The following is a 13,840-nucleotide window of genomic DNA, read 5'->3' on the forward strand; positions in this document are numbered from 1 at the left end:
ACAAAGCACAATAGCGCAGCGCACACACTTCCACTCCCCCAAATCGCCTCCCCTCCTCTCCCCAAATCCTACGCAAGAAATCCCCTCCCAAATTTCCGCTCTCCTCTCCGATCGCCTCATCCGCAGCTCGCGTAAACCCTAGCCAGCCAGGCCCGACGAGCCGCTCCGCCCTCTCTCGCCGCACTCCGCGCCGCGGGGGACAAAACCCTAGCCCCGCCGCCAGATCCCGATCCGGCGCGGCGGGAGCCGGCGGTGTTACCCGCGCCCCCGGCGAAATGGAGGCCGCGGCGGCGCGCAAGGAGTGGCGCGCCGTCCCCGACGCCCCGCTCCGCTCCAATGGCGCCGAGGTCGGCCCCCCGCTCCCTCCGCACGGAACAAAAACCCTTTCTTTACTTTCTTTCTCCCCGCACCCACCCTTCTCTGCTTCTCATGTTGTTTCTTCCGGTGTTCAGGATGCTGGAGAGCGCGCGAAGATGGGGCAGTCCGACGGCAGGGCCATCTACGAGGTGCGTGCTGTCTCCCTCCACTTAGCGATCCACTTTGCGCTCCGAAAGTTCGGTTCTTGGCGCGGTCTCTGAGTCGGTTGGTGTTCTTGGCGCAGGACGAGACGGGAGGGCTCGAGGACTTCTGCTCGATCACCATCGACGGGAGCGGCGGGCTCAGCGACGACATCCTGCAGCAGCGCCTGCAGAGCATCATGCGCCAGCGCGAGGAGCTGCAGCAGGTCGAGATCGACCTCCGCGCGCAGGCCATCGCACACCCGCAGATCATCGACCTGCAGCGCAGGTTCGGGGAGGCTACCAAGGAGCATGTCGTGGCAGCTGAAAAGCTCAAGGTCGTCTTGCTTCCCCTTTTATTTTTAATGTGTGCATAGTGTCGCTCTACTGCCTAGGTTTTGAGAGCCATGATTTGCAAAAAAGTACCACCTTTGAGGTTGCGCTGTAGTTTGAAACCACAACCAACACCCCGCCGTCACAAAGTAGCGAGTTCTGTGGCAGGGACTGAGACAGAGAGAGGGGGGCACATTCTTATATTCACGGAGACTGTATAGTCGTTGGTTTTTTGGTTTTCTGCTGATGAGAAAAGTTGATGCTCTAAAGTAGTTGTGTGATGCACAACTGTAGGTTCACTAGTGCTATATTGGTAACATGCAGGGTAGCTTCGGATTTGCTTACCTAGTCTTATGGTTTGACTTAACTACACATTGCTTTGCATGTAAGTTCAGTTTGTTTCTTTTCTGGGATGTACATGTACCTTCAGTTGCTTTAATTCACATGTACTCCCTCTGTTCCAAAATAAGTGTTGAGGTATAATTGATGCATAGTTTATGTTGGAGGGAACAAAACTGATGTCCCGATTGAACAGGAACAACTGCATGAACGGGAGAAGTACATTCTTGAGCTGGAAATGAAATTGGATGCTACACACAGGGAATTGGATGCTTTGAAGATTGACCATCAAACGGTTGGTGGACTTATTTGTTATGTTATGCAACATTCACACTGAGCGCTGATGCATTTTATCGCCATCTTTGATCTTTTTGGCAGGTGTGGGCAAATCAGGATCTTCTGAGAGAACAGACCAAGGAACTCGCAAGTTTCAGGTACTACCTTGTAGATCCTCTTACATCAAACATTATATCTCAAGTTCACTAATACACTAGTGAAGTTGAACACCTCTTACTTCAAAACACATTTCCTCCATGGTCCGCTGATGGGCTAATCAACATCACTAGATCTCATCTTTTTTGAATAACAAAAATGAACCAAAACATGTCATTTATTCATACAGCGCCAAAATATAGTTTTATTTATGAAAAACCTTTTCTCTATTCTGCATCTAGGGTTTTCTTTGCTGTCTAAATAAAACCTTTTTCATTTATAACCTAAAGTATATCCCTGACGTTTCTTATTTTGTGCAGAAGGGATCGTGATAATATTGAAGCTGAAAGAGCCCAGCATCTTAAACAAATTCATGATCTTCAAGAACATAGTCGAGAAAAGGAAAGCCAGTGTCTTGCATTAGAGGAACAGGTATCCCTCTATCCTTTTTGTTTTCATTTGTATTTTGGATGAGCCACACATGCATTACTTAATTAGCTTCCATCAAGTTAAAACACTAGACATTTTTACTCTTTGTGTATGGATTACAATATCACAGTTTGCTTGATCTCTATGAGTAACTGTTCCGATTGCTTCAAAATTATTCACATGGCATGTCATAAAAATGGATACAATCCTGTAATTGTTAACATGGTTGTCTCATAAAATGCCTATAGTATAGTAATGTCGAAATGAAATTATTGAATGTTCTAAACTAGTCCATTTCCAATATTTCACCTTCTTTTATAAGTGCAGGCTTCTATGGTATCCTTTTCTTGGTACAAAAAATATTGTGTTGACCAAATGTTGGGTGTAATTTCAGTTGTGTTAGTTTGTATTCATACCTGAGCATGAAATTTTTTATTTGTTGGTGGCGACATTTCTTTTCTTTACAAGTGTTACAATTCAGGCATTCATGAATGGGCATTTTGTTTTTCCAGCATAGGGTTGCTCAGGACAACATTCTTTACAAAGATGAACAGTTGAGGGATGCTCATGCTTGGATTGCACGAGTTCAAGAAATGGATATTTTACAGTCTCAAACACTGCAATCTGAGTTGCGCGAGCGTACTGATCAATTTGGTCAATGTTGGGCCACTTTCCAGCAACAGGTTAGTTAAGTTAGTGGACGACTTGTTTATGGTACTCACATATGATTTGCGCTACGTCTGATTTGTGCTTCTGCGAAATTCTTTGTGCTCTTCTGTTTCATGGCTCATTTCCAGTTCACTGTGTAATATTAGCATTCTCATTATTTGACTTGTTTTGCTTCAGTATATTGAAATGCAGCAGAGTTTTCTGCATACAATACAACGACTCCAGCTAGAACTATTTGAGTTAAGAGACCGTAGTGGAGAACAAGAAGATGGTTCACAAGCTCCTCAAGAGGGTTCAGGTGAATCGTCATATGTTCAAAGCAAGGGGAGCAACATGGACCCAAATGGTAGTGCATTAGCAGATGGCAGTCAGTCTGCAAATGTCTTCCCAAAGGTATTACTAATTTTGAGCAACTTCAGTAGTGTCAGTGTGTATCATGGATGATACAAAATATTGTTCAGAGTTGGCTGTGTGACTTTATTATAGTGTGCTGAGATAGTGTTTGTGGTGTAGCATCTTGTGTCTTATCCTGGCCTTTTTTTGCTTCCATTTCAGATAGACTATTGTATTTGGTTTGTTGATCCTACTATTCATTATCCTTCTAAATAGTGTTCCTAAACACACTTTAAATCTGTTATTTTCAGGGATATAATGCCCATCCTTTACCTGCTGTTCCATCGCCTCTACTGGGAGTAGGTGGTTTTGTTCCTCCTGGGCAGATGGCAGGGATGCATTCCTATATGCTGCATCCTCAAGGTATTCCTCAGTCTTTAGCGTCACCAAACTCTGGTATTCCTCAGTTTGGTACTTTTCAGCCTACAATCCAACCGAGCCTACACTGGCCCAATCAACAGGTAATTTATTGCTCATAAGCACTTCATTTGTTGTATCATTAGTTCACCTACAGCGATAGTCCTTCTAATTTGGAAATAAATTCCTTCATCTAGGAAGCACAAACAGCCTCACAAACACCAGATGCAACGAATTATCAGCCATCACAATCAGATCAGAATGCAATACAGCAAGCTGCTAGTAACAATGCTGACCTCTCTTCTAAGCAGAGTCAGGTAACCCATCCAGAACATCTTGCAGCTCATGTGGAGCAACAACAACGTTCAATAAGTGTGGTTGCTGAATCAACTCATGAACCAAAGGTTAGCCTGTTTGCTTTATTTTTTATTTTCTTTAATCCAGTTCCTTGTAATGCAATTCCTGCTGAAAACAAAGACTGTTCTAATGCAATTCCTGCTGAAAAAAAAAACTGTTCACAGGTTATGGAATCCAATGTTACTGAAGATTTAGTTTATAATGAAGAGCAAAAAGCCCAAGATTCATCTTCGAATGCCAGCTCTACTGGAAAGTTTGAACACCTAGAGGAAAAAGTGGAATTAAAGGTTTCCTCTTACTATTATTTGCTAATTATAAAATCCATAACTGTGTATGCCTCTGATTTGACACATACTCTATGTTCAACCAGGGTGAGAAAGTTGCATCTGGCAAGCAGTCTGTGGAGCAGTTACCTAGAAAGCAGAATCAAGCTTCCGATTTTGCTGGATCAACTACCCAGATCCACTCGAACAATGTGATGATACCTGAGTTGAAGTCTAATGTTGCGAATCAGGCTGTCACACATACATCTGCTGGTGGTGGTGCTGGTTCACCTTTACCTTACGCACCAAAGGAGCCTGCCCTTCTAGATGAAAGATCCCTTCTAGCTTGCATTGTTCGTGCAGTTCCTGCTGGATCTGATAACCGAATCCGGATAAGTTCAACTGTGAGTGGCACTTGTGGGATTTTGTTTTTTGTTTAGTTGAACATTTTCTGATTCATATGCATTTGTATGCAGCTGCCAAATAGGCTTGGAAAAATTTTGGCCCCTCTTCATTGGCATGACTATAAGAGGCAATATGGGAAGCTAGATGATTTTGTGGCTAGTCATAACGAGGTTTATTTTCCCTACATTATTTTGTCAGTATGACGATAATTGATGCACCTTCCCTACATTAATTCATGATAATTTAATTGCGTCTGCAGCTTTTTGTGATTGAGGGGGACTTCATTCACCTTCGTGAAGGAGCACAACAGATAATTTCGGCTACAACAGCTGCTGCTAAAATTGCTGCTGCGGCAGCTGCATCTGCTTCTCACTCGGCATTATTGCCTTCAGTTGCTGTCACTCCTGTGGCACAAATAACTCGGCAAAAGAGAGGGCCTGTTGGTGATTCCAGAACTGCAAATTCAATGCCATCAGGAAATGGCACTACTACAGCCAGATTTGGAGATCAACACCAAGCAAATGGCCTTTCTGATGAAGTTCGTGCTGGGCAGTCATCGAGGCACATGACTGCTGCCAATGGGGGAAGGCATGACAAAGGCCCAAGACATGGTTATGGAGGAAAGCAACAGGGCAGGTATGGTCTATTCCACATTCTGTGTCAACGTTCAGATATGTGCCTGTCTAAGTGCTCATCTGGTATAAATTACTCTTCTATTTTTCAGATCTGCAGGGCTTGAATCCAATTCGAGAAGATAAGTAGGTGGCTTGTACTCAGGTATGTTCTGTTGTGAAAAATGTTTCTCGATAACCATATAGACCCTTTGGAAACTGTGCATGGCCATTGCTGACTTGCTGTTAATACACTCTGGGTTTCTTTAGCTATGCTATCATTAGTTGGGGGTTTCCATCTCAGGGCGTAGTAAGCACCTGCTGTAAAAATTCATCACTGAGAACAAGTAGTTTCATGTACATGTCTTGCACCAAACAGCTATAAGTTCCCCTCTATGCACATGTAGAATTATGTCGTCACTAGAGTGTACACCCACATGTTGTCTATTGGCTGTATTTCTCGTGTACCTACCCTGACATATCCTCACGTATCTTGCATTTGGTGCTAAAATAGTCATAAAAATGCCTTCTGTTTGAAACTCAGCATGAGCTGACATACTTAATTTTTTTTTCTGACTAGCTCTGGTTGGTTCAACGGTGGTTGATAATCATGTCAAGTGGATGTGTTCGGTTTCAAATGGGCGGAGGCGAAAGATGACCAGAATTCATATTCCAAATTTAGTTCTGCACCATTGCTATTTTTTTTGCAGTGCCTGAAATGGGCCTTATTTTGGCAAAATGAGTCGTCCTGAAATCCTAGTCTAGATTCAGAACAGTACTGAGGAATCTTTCTGTGCTTGCATGATGTGGTGCGCACTTGAATTGGTATCATCTGATGCCCTTGGCATGGTACTTCCATCTCATTTATGTGCCGAACTTGGAATGCTTAGCTTGTTCTCTTGATCATGATGTCTCCATACAAATTAGCATCTGTTATGAAGTGCGAACAAATTAATGATCAATCGAGCCCTAATGAGTGACAGGGGGCTCACGGTGGTAAAGTTTAGGTAGTGTCTCCGGTCTAAGTTACTTTATTTTTGGTGTTACATGGAGCACAGGTTAAGAGTCCTTGCTAATTGATGTTATTCTCGAGGTTTGACCTAAATATTGTTTTCCTATAGGATTATGCAGGATTAGTTTCTATAGGATATGTTCCTATGAATCTTATAGAAAATTTTCCCATAGGATTTAAATCCTACATAATTTCTATAAAATCCTATGAATCAAAGTGGCTCTTAGGGACTTTTCAGGCTTGAACGTATGCAACTTTATTGCATCTCCAACACCGGCTCCAATTCACACCCCTTCCAGTCAGGTCTACCGGCTCGCATGCATTATAACTCCCTTCCAATCAGGTCTACCGTCTCCATTGCATGCATTATAAGATCGTTTCCTATACCGATCACATTTTTACGAGACAAGTCCAATTTACCCCCTACACTCTAAACTTGTCTTAAAGTTCACATTACAACTCTGTATTCTAATTTGGTTCAACTTACATCCTCAAGCTTTGAAAACCGTTTGAAGTTACACCTTTCAATGTTTTGACAGGTTTCACTTCAAGAAAAACACTATGTTTTGACAGGTTTGGATCCCTTTTTTTCCTCGCAACATCACCGGTTTTCATAGTTTGAGATTGTAAGTTGAACTAAATGTAAACTGAACTTTAAGATAAATTTAGGGGGGTAAAGTGGACTCCTCTCCATTTTTACCTGTCTTTTGTGGCATGTTTCGATTGGTTGATACCACACTACATTTGAGTTCACATTTTTACCTGTCATTTGTGGTAGAAACTATTTCGATTGGTTGATACCACATTGCATTTGAGTTCTACGCACTGTCCTCAAAAAATTTTTTGAGATCAAATGCTGCGTTTCTATTAATTAACGGCACACTCCGATGCCAATGAGTCTACAATAGAGTACGGTGGTACATCCACCCAGCTCCTATTACATTTATTTTCACATCCATCCTTAACTAGAGTATGCGCTAATCCATTACCAGATCGATGCACATGGTTCACCGAATAGTCGGAGAAACCCTTCAGGTGAGCCTTGATTGCTTCAACCAGAGGCCCATGGCCAAAGCGGTCCTTGTCTGCTTCATTAAGCTTCGTCACCGCACTTAAGCAGTCTGTTTCAACCCAAACCTTGTCCACTCCTTGTTCCGCAGCCAAGTCAATTGCATGCTTGCCGGCTCGGCTAGAAGTTTAGCACGTGGAAACCTACAAGCAGCAGCTCGGAAACCACCATGATGATCCCTGAGAACAATGCCAGAACCTTCATTCCCAGACGCTGAAGAGAAAGCCCCATCAGCATTAGCCTTGACCCATCCAGGTGGTGGAGGGAGCCAGTGCTCGGTCGCTCTAACGTGGCTTTGTCGAGGGTCCGGCTTAGACGTTCCGCGCAATTGCATGCCATGCACAGGACCCCTTCTTTGATCTTGCGTCTCTGTAACTCCTCTCCTGCTGCAAGCCCATTTTTTATTAGCCTCCGCATATTGATTTTCGCCTTGCCTGGGACATTGGCATCCCATAGAGCGAGCCACCCGCGATGCTCGTCACAAGAACTCGATGAGCTCGCCCTATTTGCCTGGGTTCTCTTCAGCTACATTTTTAGATGGTATGCCGACTTGACACTGAGCCTCCCGTTTTTGGTGTAGTTCCATGCGATGTAATCATCAGTTCCAGCTCTACCAACGGGTATTTTCAAAATGTCAGCAACATCCCACTCAAAAAAGCAGTCATTTAGTTTGCCCACGTCCCAACCTCTGCCATCTGGGAGTAGAAGCTCCTGGACCCGGACAACCTCCATCCCCGGCCTGTGTCCCAGTGGACGTTTAAGCCCATCTCGTGGAATCCAGTTTGACCTCCAGATAACAATATTTGTACCTTCACCTACTCGCCGGATCATCCCTTCTTTGAACGGATCCCTGCCATGAATAATTCTTCTCCAAGTGTAGGACGCCCCGAGATGGACATTGGGCGCCCAAAATATCCCCTCCAGAGAAGTAACGTGCCAGGCACGGGAGCAAAGGGATTTCGGGTTAGTGAGTAACCTCCATGACTGTTTTGCAAGCAAAGCCTGATTGAAATCTGTGAAGTTCCTAAAACCCATGCCTCCCCTTCTCAAATTGATAGCCAATTTGAGTGTTTGAATCAATGTTTGTAAGGTTTGTTTTTTTGCATTGTATGGTTCATTCTTGCCCGAACAAATCACCATGAAAAATGTAATCCGCAAACCCCTTTGCGCACTTTTCAAGTCGATGGCCAAGTGTACCTGAATTGCAACCCTATGTTCAACAATAAGCACGAGCAATCAAAATTGACATTTCATTGTTTCGAGACCACACTAGGTTCTATTTCGACAGAGTATCATCCTTCGGTCAAGTGCATCTAGTGGCGCACATCTCACAGATCAAGCGACGCGTGTTTGAATCAATGTTTGTAAGGTTTTTTTTTTTTTTTTTTTTTTTGCATTGTATGGTTCATTCTTGCCCGAACAAGTCACCATGACAAATGTAATCCGCAAACCCCTTTGGGCTCAGCGTGACTTTTCAAGTCGATGGCCAAGTGTATCTGAAATGCAACCCTATGTTCAACAATGACCACGAGCAATCAAAATTGGCATTTCATTTTTTCAGACCACACTTGGTTTTATTTCGACAAGTATCATCCCCCGGTCAAGTGCATCCAACGGCACACGTCTCACAGATCAAGTGATATGTTCCTCCCAATACTCCTTTAGGGCTCGTTCGGCAGGCAGGGATTAAAGTGTATTACCACACGTGTTTTGGGTGAAAACACAGGGATTAACAGGGTACGTTCGAATCCCTGGCAAATCCTTGCTAAGCTAGGGTGCTAGGCTACTGATCAATGTATGCAGGATGCAGCTAGTAGCTTTGCACGGGTAGGATGATGGCGCGCGTCACACGCCACCCCGGGCGGTTAAAGCTGAGCGCGTCACATGCCACTCAGTCAATCGATTGCAGTTGACCAACGTACAACAAGCTCGCGAGAAAAAAACGCGAGGCGTCCCTAGCGTTTTAATTCACACGTGTATTAGCAATTTTTTTTTGGAAATACTTGTGGCTAGACACGTCCAAACCGTTTCAAACCTGGCGTACCGAACAGCTCAGCGGGTATTTATGAGGATCTAGAGCTGTTCCGGAGAAACTAAGGGCATCTCCAACCGGGCGACCCAAACGGACGCGCTGGGCCGTCCGTTTTGGGCCGTTTGCGTGCCCGCCCGGACACGCGGACAGCGCCCCGCGTCCGCGTGTCCGTTTGGGTCGCACGCGGCGCCCAACGCGGCGACCCAAAGAGACGCCACGTGGTTCGTCTTCGCTGCGCGGCGCTGCGCCATGGCGGGCCTCGACGGGATAGCCATGGCGGGGAGGTGGAACGCGCGGGAAAGATCCCGCGCGCACCAAGGTTCCCGCGCGCGCGAAAACGCCATTGGCGCGCGCTCGCGCCCAAGTTTCCCGCCGGACCGCCGGCTATAAAGACGGCGGCGGTCTCACCCGGACCGCATCACCGTTCTCTTCCCTCCACCTTCTCCGGCGCCATGCCGCGCACCCTTCGGTCCACATGGGCCAAGCTCTCCCTCGCCGCCGGGCCGGGTTCCCGCGGACGGACGAGGAGGAGCGCGCGGACTCGCGGTGGGTCGCCGACGACGAGGCGCTCCGCGTCGGCTGCCGGGCGGCGGCAAAGAAGGCCGGTGACGCGGAGATGGGGAAGCGGCGGCCGCGGAGGGTTGGCACGAGACCCCGGACGGCTGGTACGCGGCCGTGGAGGAGGGGCGGACGCCGCGGAGGAGCCCGTCGCCGCGGAGGACCTCGCGCCGGCGAACATCAACGCCGCCATCGAGGAGCGTCTCGCCGACCTCACGCGCGTGACGAAGGAGCACGAGGGCATCCGGCGGGCCGGCCGCCGCCGCCAGGCGACCTCCTCGGCCGGAAGAACGAGCTGCTCGCTATGCGAGCAGCCCGTGACCTCATCCGGATGCCGTCGCCCGAGCGGCGCGCCGGGAGGATGCTTGCGTCGGCGGAGCGCGACCGGCAAGAGCGCATGCGCCGGCGGCGGGGCAACCACGAGGCCCGGAAAGCCGGCCGCGTCCGCCCGGAGGCGCGCACCGGCGTGGAACGCGCCGCCCTGCAGGAGCTTGAGCTATGCGGGAAGCGGATGGTTCCGCCTCAGGAGGCGGAGCGCGAGCGCGCCCGAGCTGCGCTGGCGGAAAGGAGGAGGATGATGCCCTCCGTCCAAGCTGCCGAGGCCCGCGAAGCCGCCCGCGCCTACGCCGACGCCCGCGCCGCCGCCGACGCGCCACCCAGCCCGTAGAAAGCTGGAGTGGAATCCTCACGCGTACAGGCCGCCCGCGTCGAGTGAAATCCACGGCCCCGACGGCGAGCCGGCGAGGAGTCGCCGGCGAGGCCGCCGGCCCCGTACGTATAGGATAGAAGTAGTAGCTAAAAAAATGTAATGAGTTCTATTTACTGAAATATATTATTTATGCCTATGACACGCGGGCCAGGGCGGACAGCGGGCGGACGCGAGCGACCAGCCTTTCGCGTCCGCGGCCACGCAAACCCGGCCAAGATTTGGGCCGGGTTTGCGTCGTTCCGGACGCCGCGGGCATCCGTTTTAGGGATGGGTCCGCGCGCTGGGCCGGGTTTTTGTCCGGCTGGACCCATCCGGACGCGCGGGCGCGGGATGGGTCGCCCGGTTGGAGATGCCCTAAACACCCCAATCCACTGCCGAACAAGGCCTTATGTGTCTCCCTTTTCATTGGTCATTCTCACCTGTGTCGTTGTTGAGCATCTCAGATCCCCCAACCTGAGAATAAGAGATTATCCATTGGTCCATACACCTGCTATATATTAGAGCATCTCCAGTCGCGTCCCTCAAAAAACGTCCGGCACAAATGATTTGGGGTGCGTTTAGGACCGCGCCGGACAAAAAGAGATCAAAAATCTGTACAGAAAAGAGACCCTTTCCAGCCGCGTCCCTCAAACAGCGTCAGGATGCATGCATTTTAATAGAAGGGACCACCCCATGTGAGAAAAGTAGGTGAGAGAAAGTGTGGGGAAAGAGAATGGCATGTGGGAACTAGGGGCTGCATGCATGCATATGGGCTCTCATTTTGTGTCCGGCGTCCCCGGTACATAGAGTCTCTACCGGGGACGCCGGACACAAAATGAGGCGCTATTTAGCTTTGGGGGACACGACTGGGACGCGATTTTCTTCATTTCTTGTCCGCCGTCCCCCAAACGCCGTTTGGGGGACGCGACTGGAGATGCTCTTACTAATAGTATAATATGGATAGCAAACACGGAAACATGTAACTCAGAAGATGGATCCTCAACTTAGTAGGGTGAAAGTCTAGTCTATCAACTGCAACACTTCGTTTACATGTTTTTTTTTTGCTCCTTTCTTTTGATGTTATTTTCTTTGACTTTCTTACTCCTTTATTAACTACATAAACAATCATCCAAGTCGTTTTTTCCTCTCAAAAGGATGTGAGCTGCAACACCTTAAGGAACACAGAAATGAAAGAGTAGGCGCCGATGTTGAAGCTATTATGTGGGGAGAGAGACTCATTTTTTTTTTTTGATAAAGGATGCTCTATTACTTTGAGGAAGCAATTACATCCAGCCTCTGCACAACCAGGGTGCACACAGCCGTTTTATGATTTGGTCCATAAAAGGTCTAACTTAAAAAAGGAAACTAGGCGAAATACATATCGGAACGATGAAATCATATATCGCCTAAGGTGTGGGTGGGGCTTCAATCCGTAGACTATGCTGCCACCCATGTAGGGAAAAAGTATCCCTCGCCGTAGTCTCCAACCGTGTACAGACCTCCGTAAATAGGTCTCGATTCTCCATGCGCTGAAGAGGTAACCACGAACGGAGAATACCTGTACATCTGTAGATGACCTGCAAGAAAGAGCAATTTTTATCATTAAAAATCTTGTAATTTCTACTTAGCCAAAGCGCCCAGATAACTGCCAGCGCCCCCACCCTAAGAAGCAACTTAAACCTTGGCTCTATACCATGAAGCCAATTGCCAAAGACATTGGCCACACTAGTCGGAGGGTACAAGGTAGACGCTACTTGGATGACAGACCAAATAGACCTCGCAAACTGGCATTGGAAGAAGAGATGTTTGATTGTTTCATCGTGTTGACAAAAAACGCATCGCTTACTTCCCCGCCAATTCCGCTTAACAAGATTGTCTTTGGTGAGGATGACCCCTCGACGAAGATACCATCCGAATATTTTTATTTTTAATGGTATCTTCATCTTCCAAATTTTCTTATTATTATCCACCGGTATATCAGAATGGAGTATAGCATTGTACGGAGATTTGACGGAGAACGAGCCATCTACGTGTAGATTCCACCTAAATTCATCCGGTTCGGATGATAAATTAATATCCTCCAGCCTTTGAATTAAGGTGTTCCACGCTAATAGCCTCTGTCCTAGCAAAACTCGTCTGAACGTCACGTTCGGAGGAAAGGTAGCCATTACTGTAGCAATGGTATCCCCTTTACGATGAACGATACTATACAACGCAGGATACTGTTCACGTAGGGGTGCATTGTCTAACCAAGCATCTTCCCAGAAACATATTTGTGCTCCATTCTTAATAGAGAAAGTTCCATGGCGGAAAAAGACATCTTTCGTCGCCATTAGACCAGCCCAGAAGTGTGAATCCCCGGGTTTCCAAACCACTTGGGATAGCGTCTTGGAGCCGATATATTTTCTCCGAAGAATAGTTTGCCAAATCCCATCCTCAGTAAGGAGCTTAAAAAGCCATTTACCCAGCAGCGCCGAATTCTTGACCTCTAAGTCATGAACTCCAAGGCCGCCTTGATCTTTGGGACTACAAACTATACTCCATTTAACCAGATCGATACTTTCTTTTCTCGCTGTCCCCTTGCCAAAAGAATCTGGATCGATAATAATCGAGTTTATGCAGAATTCCTTTTGGTAATAGGAAGAATGATAACATATACAGTACCATATTTGTTAGTACCGAATTAATGAGTATCAGTCTTCCTCCCAGGGACAGCAATTTACCTTTCCAACTGCTAAGGCATTTCTGTAATCTTTCTTTCACTATTTTCCATTCGGCAATTGTAAGTCTCCGATAATGAATCGGAATACCCAAATAGCGAATAGGAAGCGGCCTTGCCCACAACCAAACAGCTCCGTATAGAGGGCTGTATCATCTTGGGCATCACCGAAGCGAATAATTCACTTTTATGGAAATTTATTTTCAATCCCGACAACTGCTCAAATGCCACCAAAATTAATTTCAGTTTTTGAGCTTTATCGAGATCATGATCCATAAAAAGAATTGTATCATCGGCATATTGAAGGATAGATAAACCACCATCAACCAGATGTGGAATCACTCCTTCAATCTGACCATCGGACTTGGCTCGTTCTATGAGTATCGCCGGCATATCCGCCACAATGTTGAATAACATGGGTGATAGCGGATCCCCTTGTCGTAACCCTTTTCGTGTTTGGAAATAATGGCCGGTGTCATCATTAACCCGAATTGCCACACTACCTCCAAACACAAAATCATTTATTAGAGCGCGCCATTCGGGAGAAAAACCTTTCATCCCGAGTGTCTGCTGAAGGAAAGACCACTTGACCTTGTCGTAAGCCTTTTCGAAATCTAATTTTAAAATAACCCCATTTAATTTCTTAGAATGCATCTCATGTACTGTCTCATGTAAAA

The 13,840-nt window shown here is 46.9% G+C and overlaps 1 protein-coding gene across 2 annotated transcripts; it reads left to right on the top strand.

The window, feature by feature from the left end:
- The first annotated feature begins 260 nt into the window (after nt 1-260).
- LOC124685291 lies at nt 261-5,991 on the top strand. Of its 2 annotated transcripts, none has more exons than XM_047219625.1 (16): nt 261-347; nt 453-506; nt 602-835; nt 1,366-1,464; nt 1,548-1,603; nt 1,922-2,033; nt 2,543-2,713; nt 2,877-3,092; nt 3,344-3,553; nt 3,647-3,853; nt 3,971-4,093; nt 4,177-4,473; nt 4,546-4,644; nt 4,734-5,110; nt 5,199-5,251; nt 5,666-5,991. In XM_047219625.1, exons 1-15 carry the CDS (start codon nt 276-278, stop codon nt 5,230-5,232), a joined length of 2,361 nt encoding a protein of 786 aa, XP_047075581.1. In that variant the 5' UTR covers nt 261-275; the 3' UTR covers nt 5,233-5,251; nt 5,666-5,991. The 2 variants fall into 2 exon arrangements, with proteins under 2 accessions (XP_047075581.1, XP_047075582.1); XM_047219626.1 differs by having other exon boundaries at nt 1,925-2,033.
- Nucleotides 5,992-13,840: the final 7,849 nt, after the last annotated feature.

Source organism: Lolium rigidum, chromosome 1 (assembly GCF_022539505.1).
Source record: "Lolium rigidum isolate FL_2022 chromosome 1, APGP_CSIRO_Lrig_0.1, whole genome shotgun sequence".
Classification (NCBI taxonomy): Eukaryota; Viridiplantae; Streptophyta; class Magnoliopsida; order Poales; family Poaceae; genus Lolium; species Lolium rigidum.

Coding starts and splice junctions, on each gene's coding strand:
- LOC124685291 (XM_047219625.1), top strand. CDS start 276: ATGGAGGCCGCGGCGGCGCGCAAGGAGTGGCGCGCCGTCCCCGACGCC. Junction 3,554..3,646: donor TACACTGGCCCAATCAACAG/GTAATTTATTGC, acceptor TCCTTCATCTAG/GAAGCACAAACAGCCTCACA. Junction 3,854..3,970: donor AATCAACTCATGAACCAAAG/GTTAGCCTGTTT, acceptor AACTGTTCACAG/GTTATGGAATCCAATGTTAC.